This window comes from Thamnophis sirtalis, unplaced genomic scaffold (assembly GCF_051295495.1).
Source record: "Thamnophis sirtalis isolate CommonGarterSnake01/CBP01778 unplaced genomic scaffold, rThaSir2_p1.2 scaffold_1, whole genome shotgun sequence".
Classification (NCBI taxonomy): domain Eukaryota; kingdom Metazoa; phylum Chordata; class Lepidosauria; order Squamata; family Natricidae; genus Thamnophis; species Thamnophis sirtalis.
Window position 1 is genome coordinate 116,409,758 of NW_028261381.1, and position 22,131 is coordinate 116,431,888.

General features: G+C 36.0%; 1 protein-coding gene across 1 annotated transcript in view; it reads right to left on the bottom strand.

The window, feature by feature from the left end:
• The window catches only part of RYR3 (ryanodine receptor 3), a 287,040-nt gene that overhangs the window by 141,682 nt on the left and 123,227 nt on the right, over positions 1-22,131 (bottom strand). The window contains exons 28-38 of the mRNA XM_087723025.1: positions 19,937-20,145; positions 19,147-19,322; positions 18,604-18,640; positions 17,424-17,584; positions 16,551-16,716; positions 9,345-9,431; positions 8,190-8,416; positions 5,155-5,956; positions 4,112-4,312; positions 2,939-3,041; positions 2,013-2,150 (exon numbers count right to left, since the gene is read on the bottom strand). Of these exons, the coding sequence (XP_087579151.1) occupies positions 2,013-2,150; positions 2,939-3,041; positions 4,112-4,312; positions 5,155-5,956; positions 8,190-8,416; positions 9,345-9,431; positions 16,551-16,716; positions 17,424-17,584; positions 18,604-18,640; positions 19,147-19,322; positions 19,937-20,145 (2,307 nt within the window). The remainder of the gene's footprint in view (positions 1-2,012; positions 2,151-2,938; positions 3,042-4,111; positions 4,313-5,154; positions 5,957-8,189; positions 8,417-9,344; positions 9,432-16,550; positions 16,717-17,423; positions 17,585-18,603; positions 18,641-19,146; positions 19,323-19,936; positions 20,146-22,131) is intronic.

The window sequence follows — 22,131 nt, forward strand, 5'->3', positions numbered from 1 at the left end:
TTTTACTTAAACAGCATACAGCACTTGTACAGAAGTAAATTATAAACTAATAAATTAATAAATCGATAAATGACAATCTTTTATCTTAGTTTAGTAGACAAGACCAATATTTGGTAAAGATGCTTCAAATGTGGAGTAGCCTTGGCCTTTCTGATGTGAACTGGGAAAGGAGAGTTCCTCAGACTACAACAGAGAAATGATAAGCAAAACCTGCAGAAATATATAAATGTATTGGTCTAGTAAATTCTTCATTGATGTTGCTCAAACCACCTAATAGAGAGGCTTATTTTGTCCTCAAAATCCTTAGGCACCATGAGAATTGTAGTTACACTATAATCAAGGATGTAACTAAAGGTTACACCCTTGATTATGCCTGCAAACACTGGCAAAGCAGTGGGCTAGCCACTGTAACCAGGGTGGGTGGGAACGAGGGAGAATAAAAGCAAGAGAACATGGATATGGGAGTTCTCCAAAGCTTAAGGAGTTTTTCTATATGTATAGAAGCCTTCTCTTGAAGTTCCTCTTCTAGCTGTTAGACTGCCTGGAGGAAGGTTTATGAAAGCGTCTCGAGGGAATACGATTACTTGGAGCTATAAATGAACTAAAGAAAAGTTCAAATGCAGCTTTTCATTCTAACCAAATAACGCTGAGCTTTGTTTCAAAACAAAATATTAAAAGAAATGTACATTTAAGGGGAAAAGCTTCCATGCCATAGCAGATTATATCTTTAAAAGAAACCACAAAAGGACTCCTGCAAAAAAAAAAAAAAGCATGGGAGACCTAGCTTTAATTGCTTTTTTCAGCAGGAAGTTTTGAAAAGCTTATTGTAAAAACATTAGAGTAGCAGCTCAAAGGAAAGATGCAGTGCCTATCATCTTGTCCTGAATTTAATGATTCATTAGATTTGGTTAGAACACAGGTCTTTGCAGACAGACATGGATAATTAGAGTCTGAGGTAGGCAGTGAGGTGGAAAGGCAGGCACTTTGAACTAATTTATGACATCTTCAGGGGGTAAGCTTATTTTGATTAGACTATTTCATTCTTTTAATCCTGAGAGGGAGACAGCTAGGACAGCATTTTTCTGCAACTTTAAGATGAGTGGACTTCAATTCCCTTGGTGGCTAAGGAATTCTGGCAGTTGAAGTTTACCCATCTTAAAGTTGCTGAAGTTGAGAAACAGTGGTATAGGCATAATCAAAAAGACAAGACAAATGTATTTTGAATACGCTGTTCCTTTTCCTTTCTCTATCTAAAATGAGACAATTTTAATCGAGCCTAAAGCTGAAGAATATCTCTCCGTGAAATGTGATTAGAGAAGAAAATTACAGCACACATAACAGGTGTTCACCATGATTCTTTTGAATGGTCTGTTCAAAAAAGAAAAAAAAATAGAAATAGTTATATTCTTAGAAAAAATCTATGTGAGATGATAACACTGTCCCCAGACCAGGAAAAAACATATATTTTTTCTTTTGTTATATAAAAAAATTATACACATGCTTATCTTTCCTCTTCCTATTATCCAAAATGGGGATTAAGAAACTTTATTATCTCCTGTGTAAACTAGCTCACGCAGTGACTTAAACATCCATGGTAAAATATAAAATTAAACAAAAATATCAGAAATAACATCATAACATAAAACCATAAAAACTAAATGCATTCCTTCTCCAGTAAAAATCTTCCTTTCATAAGTAAATTGACAGAACAGAATTATTCAGATCAACCTGAATGTAATATTAGTTTAAGACTATCGTGAGATTTGGGCTTTTAACTTTGTGCCTAAAATGTACCTAAAACTTTGTACCTAAAATGCATGACATATTTAACCCATGACACTGTTCTAGATTGGATATCTGATTAATTCCTTAATATATATTCCAGATGGACTGTACTCTAGATCTCTCTGTGAGACTGATAGTGCTTCTTGTGCATGAGAAACTGCAAAATTATAGTTCATACAAAGCTGTAATTTAGTTTAAGGAGTACTGTTATTAATTTAAATTCTTACTAGGATATTTCTCTTCTTCTTCTGTTGCTTCTCTTTTTTCTGTTTTGTGTATTCCTTTTATTTTATATATCAAAGAACATAGTTTTCCAGCCCATGAAATATTTTCTTCCTCTTCTTTTTCTTCATCTAATGGAATACCTAGTGTGTAAGGACAATAAAAATAGTATACTTGCAATATTCTAATAATTAAAGAACCATCTTTATGCATCTCATGCAGTAATTAAACAAGCACAATCTTTCAAGGAAGGGCTGCCAGTGAAAATAAAAAAGGACCAGGAAACTTTATTGCAAAGAACAGAATAAACATCAATGAATGGGATAGGTAAGGCAAATGATTGAATGAGGATTTAATCATGCTGTACTGCATAAATTCCTGAAGTTTACAGCCCAGACCAGGTCAATGGACATTAAATTATGTTAGGGAAGTTAATGAGTAACAGCAAGTGGTAGCATCCAACTGACCTTAATTAATCTTGAAAATGTTAAATAGATTGGATCTGATCAGTACGTTGATGGGAGATCACCAATGAGAATACCAACGGCTGAAAAAAAACTTCCTATTGAATAGCAATAGTAAACCATATCTATACTGCTACCAAGAAAACTACATGGATATATCCACATAATAATAACCAGGAGTTGAGCTCCATTTAAGAGATACTTCATTTTTTTTCTGGGGAAAAGGAGAAGTATTGAAAACCAGCTCAGTGAGATCCACTGCTAGAAAAAAAAATATGTGGTCCTTCAAATTAGTTATTTTTTTACATTGAAATTGTTTTTTTTTATTTTGTCCATATTATGTTTTCTATAAAAATGCTATAACAATGGAAGATCTGTAAGTAGTAATCTTTTATAGACAAAAAAATAAATAAAAAAAATCACAGGAACAATATGACCACTCAGCAAAATGAATACTTGCTACCCACCACAATGAATTAGGAGCTTATCATGAAACTCATATAGCTCTTCCCGAATCTCCACTGGACAAGGACAATCTTCCCCCAGCTGAAAATTCAGCAGCATATTAATCTGAAATTAAAAGATTAAAATTAGAACTAGGGTTGTACTGTACTCAGATTTTCACTTTAATTTTTGTTTCAATCCATTATAAGAATATTTTTTTAAAAAACTCATCAACATCTGAGACAGAGGCCCACTAATAATTTTCCTGTTCCCTCCATTTTCTTTTTAACTCTGTCCTAGAGGACACGGGATTATGTTTTTTATTCTATTTCCTTCTATTTGGATGCCCAGCATCAGAAATACTAGATAGTTTACGCCAGTGGTGGGTTTCAAAAATTTTTAGAACCTCTTCTGTAGGTGTGTGGCCTGCTTTGTGGGAGTGGTTTGCTGGCCATGTGACTGCGTGGGAATGGCTTGCCAGCCATGTGACTGGGTGGGCATGGCCAACTTGTAAAATGTGGTGAAACTCACTTAACAATGCTTTTACTTAGCAACCAAATTGTTGGCTCAGAATCTCTGGCATTTGAAGCACTCAAGTCTTAAAGCTGTCAAGTTACAAGACCCTTGCACCTCTAACTCTTTAGAAAAAAAAACCCAGGGGTGTTCAAACTTGACAGCTTTAAAACTTGTGGACTTCAACTCCCAGAATTCCTCCTCTCGCTCTTCATCTTGATGATGTGCGGATGGGCAGGGGGAGGGAGCTGGAACCGGTTCTAAACGGCACTGTAGATTCGTGGAACTTCTATAGAAGAGGTTAGAACTGGCAGGAACCCACCCCTGGTTTACGCAGCATTCTAGTAATTCTGGATATAGTGTTCTCCAACAATACAAAATGTGCCAATAAGATTCAGCAATACAGTTTTCTAGATTCCTAGATTAATTCCACTTTTATAACTCTTAGAAATTCTGTTGAAAACTTTAAAAAAGTTTGAAAGTTAAAAACAACAGCTTTCTTTATTCTAATTCAATACTATTACCGAATAGTAAAGAAATATTGCAAGATACCTCCTTCTGAGCATTTTTTTTGTGGTGTAGACACCTTTGTAATAGACGCTATATTTTAAGATTATTGAAGGTCTTTCCCTTTTCTCTCTTTCTATACTTCCTGCTAGAACAGATGAAGGATCTTCATCTACCTGCTCTTGAGGAGGAGAGCGAAATTCCTTTGTCTTCCTGGCAGTCAGCGCGGCAGACATATTCAAGGCTTGCATCAGTTCATTATACCTGTATTTTTGATTATACTGTAACTTTAAGACAAAGGTATCTGCAAAGGACACAATAGCTTCCACTCGGTGTTTCAGTTCACAATCACAGAAATAATTGAGCAGCTCACACATCTAATATGAAAGAATAAATGAATTATATTGGTGAAAATTCGTGTTTGTGTGTGTAATAAATGCACTTCTAAATGGGAGGGCAATACACATCATTATATGTGAAAAGTCAATTTTGTGGGCAATGAAAAAGGAAACTCAGTTCAATTCAAACTGTCCTTTCAGTAGTGTAAGAGTTTTCCAGATAAAATAAGCATTGTTATATTTCATTCATTATTGAATCTATAAATCTACATATTGCTAGGATGTACTAATCTGAAAATTTGGGAGTGGCCCTCTCCTCCCAGATATAATCCACTGAACAAACAAGTGATGAGTACAGTGACTGACAGCCTGATAGCCTCGTCTGGACCAATACTACTTTGATCCAAATTTTCCTAACTTTCTTTCTTTTAACTTTTTCTGTGATAAAATGGTGCATTCACAAGTAAAGATTTTAGGTTCTGGATAATACAGGAGATCCAATATCTGTAATATTTATAATAGTTTAACTTCAGCTTCAGCCTACCTATTGTAACTACACAAATGCTTGTATGTCTTTACAAACACATTTGCAAAGTCTGATAGCTAGAGTATTTCTATTCAACCCAATCTCTCATTTGCTTATTAATACACAAGAGCAGAGGCGAATCAGTATAAATGCTTCTACATCACCATGTTTTCCATGTCATAAATATATATTTGTCTCATTTATCAAATATCCATAAAGATTTCTGGCACAGTAAGATAAAATTGATTTATTCCAGGTTATATATTAGGACTAAAAGAAAATTGAGAACACAGTGGGATACTACATGTGATGTTTTAGTAACATAATATAATTGCAGATATATTAAGGTTATTACCTGAAGTTTAACCGACTCTGGCAATCTTGTTTGCAGCAACCCCTTTATTGGGGTCTTAGTTTCCTTAATGGCCTTTTCACCAGCCTCTACTGCTTTTTCTTCTATTTGGGTAACATCCTCTTTCTCTGTTTGCTCCATTACTTCTTCTTTGCTCTCACCAAATACACATGGATCAATGAGAAGCAAAATCTGTTTAACATCATGATCATTAAAAACTCCCATCCTAAGCAAAGTTCCTATAAGTTTCAGAACAGGAACAAATTGGAATTCAACTTTCCCTCCAACAGGGTCTCGGATATGTGCTCCGCTGCAGTAGACTGCTTCTGTCAACATGCTTATGGTCTTTGTCTTAAGAATCTCTAGTGGTATCTCTGGACTAGGCTTTTGATGATCCTCATTGGACAAAATGAAACAAGGGGTAGAGAATTTAAACTTTGGTTTCAAGCATGTGCTAAGTCCAACTCCAGGCAAGCCATGTTTCTTAGATCCATCTGGAAATAATCGGATTTTCCTGGTTTCATCTGTAACAGGAGTGATAAATTCATTGTTCATCATGAGTTTTGATTCTTTTGAATATTCTAAATGAATGCTAATCAACAAGTCATAGAATCCAGACCTTAAAAGTCCAGGCAAATACCGATTATCTATTGTGTAAAATATCTGGGAAACATCCACATGGCTGCAAAGAGCATGAGCTACTCTATTATTACCCAGAGCACAAACAGAACTATATAGCTTTAAAGTATGATAGTGGAACCTCATCAAATCTTCTTGTTCACATAATTCCAAAATGTCAATACACCTGAAATGATACAAAAACAAAAATAAGTTCTACAGCATGTTTTCTTTTATTAAGTATACATTATTAGACACTGTGTGAGAAAAATGTAAGGCTGAACTCTATGAGCCCTGTACCGTGGTTTAACTAGAGTGTTGCAGGCAAACTCTACCCACGCCTTGGAGCTCGATCCTGCTGGACCTAGATTGTTGAGGGCAATACGCTGACTCTGTTAACTGCTTAGAAAGTGCTGTAAAACACTATAAAGCCAGTCGTAGGATTCAAATTTTTGTACTACAGATTCTGTGGCATGGCTTTGTGGGTGTGGCATGGCTTTGTGGGCGTGGCTTTGTGGGCATGGCAGGGAATGATACTGCAAAATCCCCATTTCCTCCCGATCAGCTGGGACTCAGGAGGCAGAGAATAGATGGGGATGAAGCCAGTCAGAGGTGGTATTTACCAGTTCTCCGAACTGATCAGAACCTGCTGAATACCACTTCTGTCTAAGTGCTATTGCTATTACTATCATTCTTGGCTTGATGCAGTCAAGCAAAATAATATATATATATATATATATAACAACTGAAGATGTAAGAGTTCATGTCACTTCCAATTCTTTTAAATTATAAGGAACAAAAAGTTAAATTTTCAAAGAATATAATATCATTTATATTCATTTATATAAGAGCCGAGGTGGCGCAGTGGTTAAATGCAGCACTGCAGGCTACTGCTAGATCAGCAGTTCAGCGGTTCAAATCTCACCGGCTCAGGGTTGACTCAGCCTTCCATCCTTCCGAGGTGGGTAAAATGAGGACCCAGATTGTTGGGGGCAATATGCTGACTCTCTGTAAACTGCTTAGAGAGGGCTGAAAGCCCTATGAAGCGGTATATAAGTCTACTGCTATTGCTATTCTAATCAAGCAGTGCTTTCAATTCTAAATTTTGAAAGAAGTTGGTAAGTACCGCATATCTGACATTTTAGTTATGGGTTTTTGTATTGTTTTGTTTTCAGTGTATTCATTTCATCAAAATGATTCTATATGTAATTTTAAAAAAATAGTAAGTTAGCATTTCAAACAGTAGTTAAGGCATCTGCTTCATCGTAATAGCAATACCATAGCAATAGCATTTAGGCTTGTATACCCCACTCCATAGTACTTTACAGCACTAGAAATTCTATATCTTTCTGTCCAGCTTTAATTGGCCAATGTTATTTTTTAAAAATAAACTAATTTATGTATGAATGGTTCAATGAAATTTTCAAACAAGTGTATTTTCAGAGATAATTTTTGGGGGGCTTGGCTTTATTATAAACTAAATGAAAAGCCACAAAATACTGCAAGAATTGTGATTGAAAAACATTTGGTATAACTATGAATATAGTAAATTGTGTGTTCATATAAATTTTGTAAATAAATAAAAAAACAAATAAAAGGAAATGGCTAAATAAATAAATAAATAAATCTATCAGGCTTGTTAAGTCAATTTGTAAATTGACTATTAAAAATTATCTGTGAGAAAGTTTTAGGAATAGTAGTAGCAGTAATAGTAATAGATCATCAGCTCAATATGTGCAAACATTATTATGCAACAGTGTAACAGCAAGAAAGCCAATGTTAATTTGGATGCATCACCAGAAAACTATGTCTAATCGTGAGAAATAATCATTAACGGTCATGTTATATTAATGATCTCAGTTGGAGTATTATATATAGTATTATACCAGTATATAGGTTCCAGAAAGAACCTGGTGCAGGCTCATTGGAGAACAACAAGAATGGAAAGGGATCGAGAAACCAAGTCCATGAGTAATACCTGAAGATATAAATGTGTTGAGAGTGCAGAAGAGAAGACCAAGGAAAAGTAAGAAAATTACATATGTATAATGGTTGTCACATGTATAATGAGATGGACTTCTTCTCTGTCGAAATTGAGAGAAGGATGAGGATTAGCAGACTGAAATTAAAAGGAGATTCGGGATGAAAATGAGGACAAATTCCTGATGATGAGATCTGCCTAGAATTCCTCCTCATTGGAAGTTTCCAAATAAAAACCAAATGACAATCTCTGGAAATGGTTTAGAGCAGGAGTGTCCAAACTGGGCAACTTTAAGACTTGTGGACTTCAACTCCCAGAAGTTCACAAGTCTTAAAGTTCCCAAGTTTTGACACCCCTGGTTTAGAGGAGCTGAACAGTAGGACTTGTTGACTTATAACTTCTAACTCATACATTCTATTTAAAATATTTATATATATACCTGTTTTCTTCTGGAATATGAAGGGCCATCATTTGCAATGGTTCCAGGCATTGTACCAGCCATCCATGGCGGTCGCTGACACGATCAGTCTCTACTTTCAGGAAACTGTTTGGCATTCTACTCCAGACAACTGGTGTGAGTGTTTGAACATCCAGCCGAGGAGGGCACTGAGGAATGGGATTTCTCTCTTCACTCTTAAAGATTGCAGCTGATAAAGGCATGGTGTTCTAGAAAATAATACATGGAAATTTAAATTTTTTGAATTGAACCTTTAGAATAATATTCTGTATGCATAATGTATTATGTGGGTGTTTGTCAAATGAATGCAGATTTTATTCTCAGGAGGTTGGTCAGAAAGAAGAAAAATATCTGCATAGTTCCTTTTTCTTCATCCTTATTTGCCAGATACGAAAGGAATGAAACAATGGTTCACATACATTTAATAGGCACCATAATGGTACAAAGCTTAGCAAAGCCAACTTGGGGTAATGTAGCAATTTAATATGAAATGTCATATAATGTAGATGGAGCTTGTCCCATAGATCTGTGGAAGGATATCTTGTCGAATAGCACCATACTGCCATTGTGGTGCAGTGGTTAGAAAGCAGTAGTTCAGGGTAATTCTGCCAACTGCTGGCAGTTCGATTCTCATCCTTCCAAGGTCAGTAAAATGAGGACCAAGTTTGTTGGGGGCAATTTGCTGATTCTGTAAACTGCTTAGAGAGGGCTGTAAAGCACAGTGAAGTAGTATATAAGTCTAACAGCTATTGCTATACTTTCCTAAGTTTATTTTGCTAACTAAGTATAAAACAATTGGATTCACATTTCTTAAATGTGAGAAAACCATCAGCAACAAAACCAAGTGCACTGTAAATAAGCAAGAAATTTAAAAGTATTACAGTTTACCAAAATATTGTCTTGACCCCTGCTGTCTTGCAACTCTATATTGTTTGGGGAAACTAATAATAGAAGCAGAGATTATCCCTATAGTTAAACATTTGCCTGTGATTATTCATGAATCACTTTACTTAAGAATGATTAAATGTTATTTTTATGTAAGACTCTGCTGATATGCTGACTAGTTAACACAGCTTGCCTGTTTGAATTTACTTAAGAGTCACAACATCTATTGATTGTAATTTGATTAAAAAATACCTTTAATTTACCCAGTTCAAACTGTACCAGGTTTGTGCTCGTAGGCTGTAAAAAAACAGCTGGAAATAGTTTTGTGTGTGGTTCAACCTGAAAAATAGAGTTAAAATGCAATATAAACCTATTAGCGGCACATGTGAAAAACTGTAATGATATATTTAGCAAATCATTTCAATCATTTCAGAATAATACTTAAGTCAATAAATAAATATGCACACAAATAGTACAAAATGTGATAGGGTTATATTGACAGCAGCAGTGTGCACTGAGAATGAAACCATGACATGTGATGCCATCATGCAAATAAGTAAAATAAGCATGGTGCCAGCTATTCAGAATATTAAAAAAATACAGCTTCCAGCAGTCAGAAAATTAAATGAGCATAGGAGATCAAGAAAAGTTTTGCTACAGGTTGTATTCAGAGTCCAGAGTGAAGACTGATGCAGGAATGGATTAGAATAAATTCTATTGTAAAAATATATCCATATATATGCCTTTTATTTGCATTTTATGTATAATCCCTCTTCAATAAAACAGTGAATTATTTATGGGTGGGAATATAATAAATGAAGAAAAAAAAACATTGCCCCTAAGAAGTGAAAAAAAACATACTTTAAGAGGAATTGAAACTATATCAGTGCAAATGTCATCCGTTCTGCTAATGGTTATAAAATAATGCCTACTTTATAATAATCACTTTTCAAATCCTACTTTGGGATGATGGCCAAGTTGCTCTGTTTCTCTAGTATACACTAATATTCATAAATCATGGGCAGATTCTATGTGGTTTTGTGTGTTTAAGCTTATGATATAATAGTTATAATATTTCTATTAAAACCATGTCCCTAGATAAGAAAAAAAATCACCTATGTGCACATGAATTTGATATGTGTACATAAGACAAATAGGTTATGATTTGTAGTCATAATTTGGTTCTTAGACATTTCTGAATGCAGATCCTGCATATAAATATAATTATCCCACCTACTTTATCTAACTGCAAAATGAAAAGAGATATTATATTGCAAAATAAATTAAGAAGTAGATCAGGTTTTGTGGGGATTGGAACATAATTCCCAATAGAACAAACATGAATATTTATTAAGCCAAATTTGTTCAATCAACATTTTCATTTTTTTTATAAAAGCAAACACCTATTTTTAATTTTTAATTACAGCAACTTTAAATTATAAAAAAATAATTCTCTATTTCAAAGGGGAGGGGAGGAGAGGAAAGGAAAGGCGCATGGGACTGAAGGGAGAATTGTGTGATGAAACAATAAACAGTGAAACATTCATAGTATGTCAATCATAGAAGAAAGAGAGTATCATCATCTTCTAGATAAGATATCTACTGCTCAAGGCTGCTACTGAGGGGAGGGTCTTATATTTTCGCCTTTACCTAAATATGGCAAGCAAGATAAAATTGTCAGTAGAATAAATATGTAGTTGTCTGACTCAGCCAGAAAGGCTATTTTCAAAATGAAAGTCATGGAGTCAAATACTTCAGTATAAATCCTGAAATGGAAAGAATTGAAGAGTACAAATTCCAGAATCTAGATCAAGGTTTTAGAAAATACACATTAATTCTGGGCAGAAAAAGTAAAATTAGAAATTGTACCAAATAAACTAAAATGAACCTAAAATAAAATAACAATCTTTGAAATTAAATCCTGAGTGGTTTCTTAGATATATGCAAATAAGTTGATGCTATAAATAAGCTGATAATGTTCCATGTCATTAGACACAAAGCTCACAGATAATGAATGTAATAAATCTGATTTCACTGTCACACATCTTGATTAAAGTCCTTGTGTTAAGAGGATTGGGCAAAAAAATAGTAGAATATTGTACTCCATTTAGGGAAAAGGTATGCCCCTTAAATTTATGTCTTACTAGAATATCATCTTGCTAAACCATTATTACACAGTCAAAGGCAACGGTGCATGAAGACCAGAGGTGGGTTGCTGCTGGTTTGGCCTGCATCAGTTGAACCATTAGTAGCGGTGGTGGGAAGCTCCGCCCATCCACTTCTGCGCATGCGGGAGCACGCCAGAACAGATAGTGAAAAAATTGGCAGCCCACCTCTGATGAAGACAAATATTTGCTACTGTTGAAAACTTTAGGCTGAAAATCTTCAAAATTAAGTGTACCTGATGTTCTGAAGAGCCATATTCAGAGAGGTGACACAATAAACCACTTGAACATGCAAGAAAATCTTGTCCTAGATAAAATCAATTACCACACCTATAAATTTGACATATGGCAATGAGCTCTGGGAGGATTTATTCTGGTTGACACATAAACCTAATTTATAAAGAAAAGAATAGGTGTAGAATATACTGGAATGAATCTTAGAATCAATATTTAAAGCTTTATTGCCTGGAGCCAGAAAAAGACAGCCACTATTTACTTCTATCTAATGTGTGAAGGTTATGTGCACTGGCAGAATCAAAATGAAAAGTTAATATTGAGATTAGTTACATATAGTGGAATCCTCCCTCCCAAAATAAAAACCCCACAAATATGGTGATGTACAAATAAGCATTCCTATAATTTAACGTTACAAAATAATCATCAAAATGAAGCAATGTAGGAATGTTGTTATGGTGACTGTCTAAAACTTCTTTGTACAAGTGTATCCTCAAATGGCAGAAACTAAGATTTGAATGGATTCAGTCACATTTTACAGAACTGTAAAATAACAAGAATATCAAAGGATGGAATATTATACCATATTATGAGGCGTACTCATTTTCCAAAATGTTCATTACTTTGGTATTGGTCATTGAACACATTGAAGTAAAAATAATTGATTCAATATCAAATGATAAGTTGCCAGAATATGAGAGAAATTGTTAAACCAAGCACTGTAATAAGATGAAACTATGGGAGACAATTTAAGTCAAAGAAACCACTTGGAGATATCAACAGGCTTGTGACATCTCCCCCCCAAAAAAGATATTACTGATTCTTTGGAGAACACTGGGGGAGGGTGGAAGGGTTTAGATGACAATTTTGTCTGAGGTCTAAGGATAGATATGAGTTTGAGAACTATGCTACTGAACTATCTAGGAAATATAGGTCAAAAATGCCCAAAATATTGCTTCTGTGCAGTGGTGGGTTCTGGATCCCATTGCAACCGGTATGGCGCGTGCATGCATTGAATCTGCCAGTGACACCTCCGCAAGCCTCTGCGATGCTCCAGCTGCTCGGTGGAGTGTTGCGCAGGGGCTGTATGCGCCATGCACATGAGCGGAAGCCCTAAAGGCTTTAAAAAACAGGTAAGGAGCTTGGGTGGGTGGTCCCTCCAGAGCACCGTACCAGAACGGTACACAGTGCTCCAGGCAGGCTCCGGTATGCCCGTACCACTTCAACCCACCACTGCTTCTATGCTGCTAAAACAATCGCTGCTTTGCCTCTAGATAAGTGCAATGGCATGTGGATCATAGCCTCATAAAAAAACCTTTTGTAATGGCAGAGACTACTACTACTAATAATAATAATAATAATAATAATAATAATAATAATAATAATAATAATAATAATGGCATTAGCAAAAATATTACATCCTTTACTGAAAAGGCGATGAAACAATGGAGAACTGAGTTGGCAGTAGGGAATGAGATCTACGGAATGGTTAATATCAAGCGAGGAATTTTCCAGGATGATTCACTTTCACCTCTTCTCTTCATCATCGCAATGATCCTACTATCGGTAATCTTAAAAAAAATGAAATTAGGCTACCAAACAGCCAAAGAAGCTGAAAAAATTTCGCATTTACTATATATGGATGATTTGAAACTCTATGGAAAGTCAGAAATAGAAATTCAATCATTGACAAACACAGTCTGAGTATTCAGCACCGATATTTCAATGCAGTTTGGCATGGAAAAATGCGCCACTGTATCCCTAAAAAGGGGCAAAATCACTGCATGTGAGGGAGTTGAAATGCCCAATGGCCACCTAATTAAATGCAACAAAAATGAAGCCTACAAATACTTAGGCATTCTGCAGTTGGATAACATCAAGCATGGAGAAGTAAAAACTATTTTCAGGCAAGAGTACACCAACAGAGTTAGGAAAATTTTGAAATCTAAATTGAATGGTGGAAATACAATCAAGGCCATAAATATTGGGCAATACCAGTTATAAGATACACAGCTGGTATAGTTAACTGGACACAAGCTGATTTGGACATTTTGGACCGAAAAACCAGGAAACAAATGACAATGCACTACAGTCTATATCCACGTGGTGATACTGATAGACTCTACCTGTCCCGAAAATCAGGTGGCAGAGGATTATTACAAGTGAAGCAAACAGTTGAAGAAGAAAAACATGCACTGGCTGATTATTTAAAAGAAAGTCAAGAACATCTATTAATCGAAGTAAAGAACAAAAATCTACTGAAGGCCCAACAGACAAAACTAGAATACAGAAAAGATGTGATAAAATCAAGAATGGAGAGTTGGCAGAACAAAGCACTGCATGGCCAATTTCTGGAAAAAATAAAAGATAAAGTGGACAGTGAACAAACTTGGTTATGGTTAACAACAGGTACATTAAAGAAAGAAACAGAGTCACTAATCCTGGCTGCGTAAGAACAAGCTATCCGCACAAATGCCATTGAGGCCAAAATCGAAAAATCCTCTGATGATGCCAAATGCAGACTTTGCAAAGAAGCTGATGAAACTGTTGATCACATACTCAGCTGCTGTAAAAAAATCGTGCAGACTGATTATAAATTGCGGCACAATTCAGTAGCACAAATGATCCATTGGAATTTGTGCAAAAATTATAATATTAAAACAGCAACAAACTGGTGGGAACATCAGCCTGAAAAAGTCACCGAAAATCAGATGGTCAAGATCTTGTGGGATTTCTGTATACAAATGGACAAAATACTGGCGCATAATACACCAGACATCACACTGGTTGAGAAAAATAAGTTCACAATCATAGACATCGCAATACCAGGTGAAAGCAGGGTCGCCGAGAAGGAACATGAAAAAATCGCAAAATACCAGGACTTAAAAATCGAAATTCAACGACTATGGCACAAACCAGCAGTGGTAATTCCAATGGTAATTGGCACACTGGGTGCTATTCAGGGACGTGCAGTCACTAGAGGCAAGGGATGTGTGGCCTCACCAGTCATGAGGAAAAGGAAAGAATTTTAAAGATTTTTTTTTAAATAATTAAAGCCAAGGTAGTTGTCACAGTGATTTGGAACAGTGTTTTGTGTTAACCATAGGAGGAGGCCAGAGAACTAGGGGCCTCTTTTGCATAAGGAATTTTTCGCCTTTTAAGAGTTAAGCAAGAGTTAACAAGCAAAAAATTCCTTATGCAAATGAGGCACGTATTCTCTCGCCTCCTGTAGAGGGCATTTTTAGAAGCTTTTTAGAGTTCTCTGGGAGCAACTAGCTCAGTCTGACAGAGCTCTGGCCTTTCATGAGGGGAGGTCAGGGCAGGGCAGGGCAGGGGAAAGTAGAGTTGAAATCATCTCTGAAACAGCTGGAAAAAGTGCGTGTGTGGGGAGGGGGGAGGAATTCAAAAAGTTTGATTGAAAGGCAGCAGGGGAAGGTGGGGTATGGCAGAGGAGCTGCTTTCAAGCCTTTGGAAAATATATCCAATCCAGCTTCTGTCTTTGTGTTTGAGAGTGAGTGAATGAGAGAAGTTCTCTCTGTGTGTGTGTCTGTTTGAGAGTGGGGGGAGGGAGGGAAGGAGGAAGGAGGGGGAGGGAGAAGAAAAAGAATGGGAAAACTTATTTTGCAAGGGGGAAAAATGCTGTCGCTTTAAATTGGAACTGAGCATGCCTGGCTGTGGAATTCTGGGAGTTGAAGTCCACAAGTCTAAAAAGTGCCTCACCAGGCCTAAAGCTGACCGCACGTCACTGGTGCTATTCCAAAAGCACTGGAATTACATTTAAAGCAGTTAAAAATTGACAAAATCACCATCAGTCAAATGCAAAAAGCCGCACTGCTTGGATCTGCACGCATATTACGAAAATATGCTATGACGTCCTAGGCCCCTGAGTGAGGCCCGACTAGTAACCAATGCCAAATCTGATGAAACAACTGGCCGCTGTGATACAATTGTATAATAACAATAATAATTGTACACTTAGGAACAATGTAGGAAAAATACTGAGTAAGAATACAAAACTGTTAACAATTATCCTTTAAAAATGATTAAAATTTTGCTCTGTACTTTGTTTGGAATTGTGTACTGAATGCAATATTTTAATGTTTTATCCAAACACCATATCTCTTTCACCACCCACAATATTCAAATCGATTGTCTTCATAGAAATTGTGTAATATTTGCTTCATCGTTTGTAGTTTCATATCAGGTTTATTTTCTGTTCAACACATATATCCCCAAATATAGCATTATTAATTTCATCCTCAGTTTAAATCTTCCACCTTACTGAAGTATAGAAGAGAATGTCACAGGCAGAATCATATTTTCATGAGAAATGAGAGTCTTTTTCTCAGAGAAAATTGTAGCAAAAATTGGTTAGACTTTAAGTATAGGGATTGATAGAAACAGCAGCCTGTTTTGACTACCACAGTGATGAATTTTAATCCTCAGGTAAACCTATATTTAGATTCAGTTTAATTTTTTTAAAGAAATGAAGGCTGGTTGGTGATCCACTGTTATTACTATCCTCCGATATTAACTATTGGACAGATTACTAAAACAGGATACAGCAATAATGCATTATCAACATCCAATCTGTAATATTCTGCTCCTCAGCTAAACACACGTTAAATAATACCCTTACATCATAACTTTGATTATAAACAATTACATTCTCCACAACCTGTATCAATTCATTAGTACAGAAATGTGAGATAAAATTTGCTGTATAGAATATATGCAGAAACTCCAATACAATTTCAAATGATTAACCAGCAGATTTGAGGGAGCCCTGGATTATTTTTTTCTAGTATTGCAATAAAACTTCTCATAAAATTAAAATGGTGCAGTCAATTCAGCACATCAATTCATCAGAATAGAGCTGGAAGGGACCTTCAAGGTATTCAAGTCTAATCCCTTGCTCAGGCAGGGGACCCTATACCATAATTGATACTGTACAACCTACTCAATATAAACATAGATAATGTTCTTATATTTTCATAAAACATTAATTCATAAAAATTAAAACACAAAAAGTGAAAATTTGTGGAAAAAATATTGATACCTGATAGAAAGTTCCCAGTTCTTTTCCATTGGCTGTGAATGACAACATCCCAGTAGCTAATTCGACAAGGCATCCAATTTCTAGATCAACATTACCACGATTTGATCTTTGAGAATTTACGAATGATTCTCCTCCCCAAACCAGATAGCAATTACTACGCTTTACACTGAAAGATAGCAACCAGAAAACAATGGAATGTTAAGCATTGCCCAAAGATTTATTTAAATATATGCTCTATGTGGAATATCCTACTGTATGCTATGGAAAGATAAAAAGCACAAATAAGATAGAAATTTGGGGAAAAAATGAAATAAAATAAAATGAAATAAAAAAAAATAAAAGTTTGGATTTGCTGGAACTGAAGCTGAAGATATTCCACGAGGAGGCTCTATAGCTCTCATAAACCATCTGGCAATTATCACCAATGTTCAGAAAGTAAGTTCAGTGAACATAAGGCATTAGACATTTATAACAATTAACGATTAATTAAAATACAGTTTATTTTGTATTACATGGATCAGCCAAAAGCTCAATTTAAATGTTTATTTTAAAATAACTAGCACAAAGCAATTTCGTAAAGATTTTTTTACACTGTTAATTTATGAAAATGCTATTCCATAACTAATTTATAATGGAAATTAAAGTCAGAGTGACTTTAGAGAGTTAGTTAAATTATCCAAATATGGATAGCTATAGTTTATACCATATAGTTTAAATTGTGCTTGATAAAGTAATTGCTAAGTATTGTTATTGATACAGAGCATACATTATGGTTCAAATATTGTTTCAATGATAATTATTCTTGTGCTAGGAAGAAAGGAAAGAAGGGAGGGAGGGATTAATGTATTCATTAGGTAATTTATAAGACCAAACCTTTCATGGACTCTTCCTCTTTCATCTCCTAAAGTAACTGTTACTGTGCAATTCTTATTTAGGTCAAAATGTTCACTGTAAAAGTGGTAGTCAGGAGTTACCCAACCAATCCAGACTGAAGACGGGTCTTGACCAGCAAAGATCTTCACTGAGTAGTAATACTGGAATGACAAATATAAATATTAATACAATACTTAGATATTTTTTTCTAAAGATAAAATGTATTCCATACTAAATAGAGAGAACTCTACTAACACATCATTTTCAATTTTACTGAAATTCCTAATCATAAAACTAACTATATAAATGATGACATTTTCTAAATTACAAACACACACATAAATATACCTATGCATCTGTGTGTATACACACACACACACACACACACACACATATATATATATATGTGTGTATATATTTGTGTGCATATATACACACGTACACACACAGAGATACACAGACACACATACAGACACACACACACACACACACACACACACACATATATGTAGGTGTTTGGTTATTCGGGTTTTCTCCCGCGTAAAGTTGGAGGTGTCTTGGCAACGTTTCGACGAAGTCTCATTCGTCATCTTCAGGCTTCATGCTTCCAGGAGCAAATCCGAATAACCAAAGACCTACATACTAACACCCGCGAACCTCAGAATATATATTTATATATATATATGTGTGTGTGTGTGTGTGTATGTGTGTGTGTGTGTGTGTGTGTATCTATATATATCTATATCTATATATCTATATATCTATATATCTATATATCTATATCTATATCTATATATCTATATATCTATATATCTATATATCTATATATCTATATATCTATATATCTATATATCTATATCTATATCTATATCTATATCTATATCTATATCTATATCATCTATATCTATATCTATCTATCTATCTATCTATCTATCTATCTATCTATCTATCTATCTATCTATCTATCTATCTATCTATCTATCTATCTATCTATATATATATATATATATATATGTCAGAGTCCACCATATGCTTAAACATAACTGGATTAACTTCCCAGAATTTCAATTAAGTCAAAGTATGTTCTAATTTTGGGCAAAATCTAAGCCAATGCTGTTCAAACTAAGATAACTAGTCTGTTTTTAAAAAAAAACTAAAAAAAAAAAACCTAAATACTTACTGTTGTTGCATGAATAGGTATTTCCTGGTTCTGTTTTCTGTAATAAGATTATCAACATAATAGAGAATTAAATGACTGTATAAAACATTAAAATAGAACTGAAAATATTTTAACCTGTGTGCTGAATGGAAAAAAATGTATTCTAGGCAAAATTAAAACATAAAAGTGAAGCATGAATTCTGTCACTTCAAAAACAAATTCAGGCAGTCTCAGAATACACTTCTATAACTATTTTAATTAAAAATCATATATATGCTAAAGAGAAGGATTACCTATATCTTAGGAGAAGAATATAACACCTGAAGCAAGCTCTTGAGTGACAAACCCTGCCTAGGATGCATTTGTTTCCTGACTCCTTTATATTTCTGATTACTGAAAATCACTAGCTGCAAAATCAAAAAAGTCTTCTGTTTTGGAATAAAGAATTGAACATTGCCATGGAACAATACAAGCTAAGTGGAAATAACTAATAATTCCCTAAGTAAAAAGGCAGACAGAATTAAAAACATATGCTTCAGTTAAAGGACTGAAAATATATCTAACCTTTTGTAGAAGCCCTCAAATTCCAAACCATGACTGTAGGTAAAAGATGAATGAAATTCAATTGGCATGCTCAAGCGACAATACATCATGCCTGCATTACTATTCTGTGTTCCAAACGTCTTATGAGTAACTTTTAAACGTGGTGGATTGTCAATGTTTCCATCAATTCTTGTAACCTAAATTGTCAGAAATTTGTTTTTACAAGCATTTGTTTAGAAAAAATAAGAAACTACCAGCCTACGTTAAGACTTACTAAATTATCTCCTATGTTATATTGTCAATATAAATTCTTAATGACATAAAGGAGAGATAGGTAATGTTAAGGTGAGCTCATCAACATCCTGTTAATAACTTTTTATGTCCGATGGATTCTCTGTTCCATTTAGTCTTAATTTGTTCATTATTTAAAGATATGTTGTCATATTCTCATAACGAAATTGAAAATTTCTATTGTAGTGAATTAGGTACAAATTTCAGTATTATTTCCATTTTAAGCCCCTCTGAATCTTGGAAATTAAGCATGGTGGTGACTGTGGCCTCTGATCTCGCCAAGGGAAAAAGGCAAAGATAAAAGAGTACGTTTCTGGGATCTGAAGGGCACAAGTAACAGCTTCACTGATTTGCTTTCTTGTTACATTTTGTGACTGGTTACAAACCCCCATGATTATCAGTTTTAAATATTTGCATGAGATGTTCTCAACATTCAAAATGTACACCTCAGACCTAATGGAGTACTTAATTATGGATTATACTTAATGGTGTTATGGCTCTTCTTACTATTCAGCATTACCTCAATATGAGGATGCCCTTTTGGCACATTGACAAAGGTTGGTAAGCGTTTGCTAAACCACATAGCGACTTCTCTGTTCATGTTGACGGCAAAGGGCTCAAAACCTTCTTGAAGCCCACACATTGTATAGTATTTGAAAGTGCTGGCATCCCTTCCAAAATTCATTCGGCCAATCTGAGACAAACCCAGTGAGCATATAGGAACAAAACCTGAAACAACAAAAGATTATAGTGGAGTTAGATTTAGATCACATTTAGATTTGTTTAAACTATTCATATTTTGTGGGTTTTTAAAAATTATTTTAAAAATGACTGAAGTATACCCACTAAAAGTATTTTGTCCAAATAGAACTTTACTATATTGAAATATTATAATCAAGTGTCATATAAACAGGTCTTTTTTTTTCTTTCCTTCTTTCTCACCTTCCTTCCTTTTCCCTTCCCCCTCCCTCCTCCCTTGCTTCCCGCCTGCCAAACAATCAGCAGCCAAGTATCCCAGATTAAAGCATAAAGAAGTTGTTGTTCCTGAACTACTTATAAATTGTCTTATAAAAACATTTTTAAGTCTAATAACAAAACTCTGCCTGAAGGCTTCCATAACAAGCAATAAGATGTTAAAATCACTAACAAGAATATTAGATAAGCATAAATTAGATGTCTGTAAAACAGAGAGCTAATGGCGACCTGATTGGATTAGATCTATAGCAATTAATATGAAATAACAAGAATCTAAATATGCCCAGTGGGGATTTTAGGCAAACAGTAATAGAAGAGAACATTCAAGAATTATGGTATTTGGGTTTTGTTATTCTTTCATATTTTGGGGGGAAATAGTTTAAATATAATGACTATAATGGTCTATAAGAAGGAGCAGTTAAACAGTTAAATGGCATGATTAATAGAGCTGGGCAGTGCTATAGATTCAAAAATGAATGGTGCATTGGATTGTGCAAAGGCATGAATTTGTCAAAACTCATTAAATTAATTGTACCACCTCCCAGAATTATATGACTACTCTGAAAACCCTAATGATGAACATACCTTCAGTTAAGAAAGGAAAGGCTTATGTAAAACCTACCCTTGTGTGGAGACATTTATGCACTTTTTCTATGAATGCCCGCATGGAGAATTCTAAGTAAGTATCACTACACTGAATGGTGTATGCGTGTGAGAATTGGACAGTAAGAAAGGCTGATTGAAGAAGAATTGATTCTTTGAACTGTGGTGGTGGCAGGGACATGCAGTCACTAGAGGCAAGGGAGGCGGAGCCTCACCAGTCTCCTCAGGAACAAGAAAGAAATTTAAATATTTTTTTAAATAATTAAAGCCAAGATAGTTGCTACCAGATTCCAGGTTACAGTGGCTTGGTGTCTGCTTAGTGTTAACCAAAGCAGGAGGTGAGAGTACTTGGGGCCTCCTTTCCATAAGGAATTTTTCGCCTTCTAAAAGTTAAGAAAGAGTTAAAAGGCAAAAAAGTTCAAAAGAGGCACTAATTCTCCCGCCTCCTGATCTGGAAGCAGCGAATCATGTTTTCTTGAGCACGCTTACGTTGGCCGGGCTATTTCGGAGGGCGTGCTTCAGAGGAGAGAGGAGTGGAGGGAAAGGAGGAGGCTCGCACTTTACTGCAGACCTGGGCACTTGGCAGTTCCCGCGATGCAAAGTGCCCCGCCGCCCCCGATGCTGCCGCCCGCCTGCTGCCCCGGCCTGCTTCTCCAGGCTCCGCCGCTGGAAGTCCCGGATCGCCTCTGGGGGAAGGCTAGATGAGAAGCGGAGTGAAGCTTCTCCACGGCCTCCCAGCGCTGCGCAGAGGCTCTCGCAGGAGCGCGTGCCAGCGGCCAGCGGCCCGGAGCAGCCCCAGCAGCGCTTAAAGCAGCCGCTGCCGCCACCACCGCCCCTCCTTCGCCCGGCGGCTGCTTTAAGCGCTGCCTTGTCTCACAGCCGGGGCCGCTCCGGGCCACCAGCCGCTGGCACGCACTCCTGCGAGAGCCTCTGTGTAGCGCCGGGAGGCTGCGGAGAAGTTTTGCTCCTCTTCTCACTCAGCCTTCCCCCAGAGGCGATCCAGGACTTCCAGCGGCAGAGCTTGGAGAAGCAGCAGCCGCAGGCCGGGGCAGCGGGTGGGCGGCGGCATCAGGGGTGGCGGGGCAGTTTGCATCGCGGGAGCCGCCAAGCGCCTGTGCTGCAGACCTGTGTGCTTGG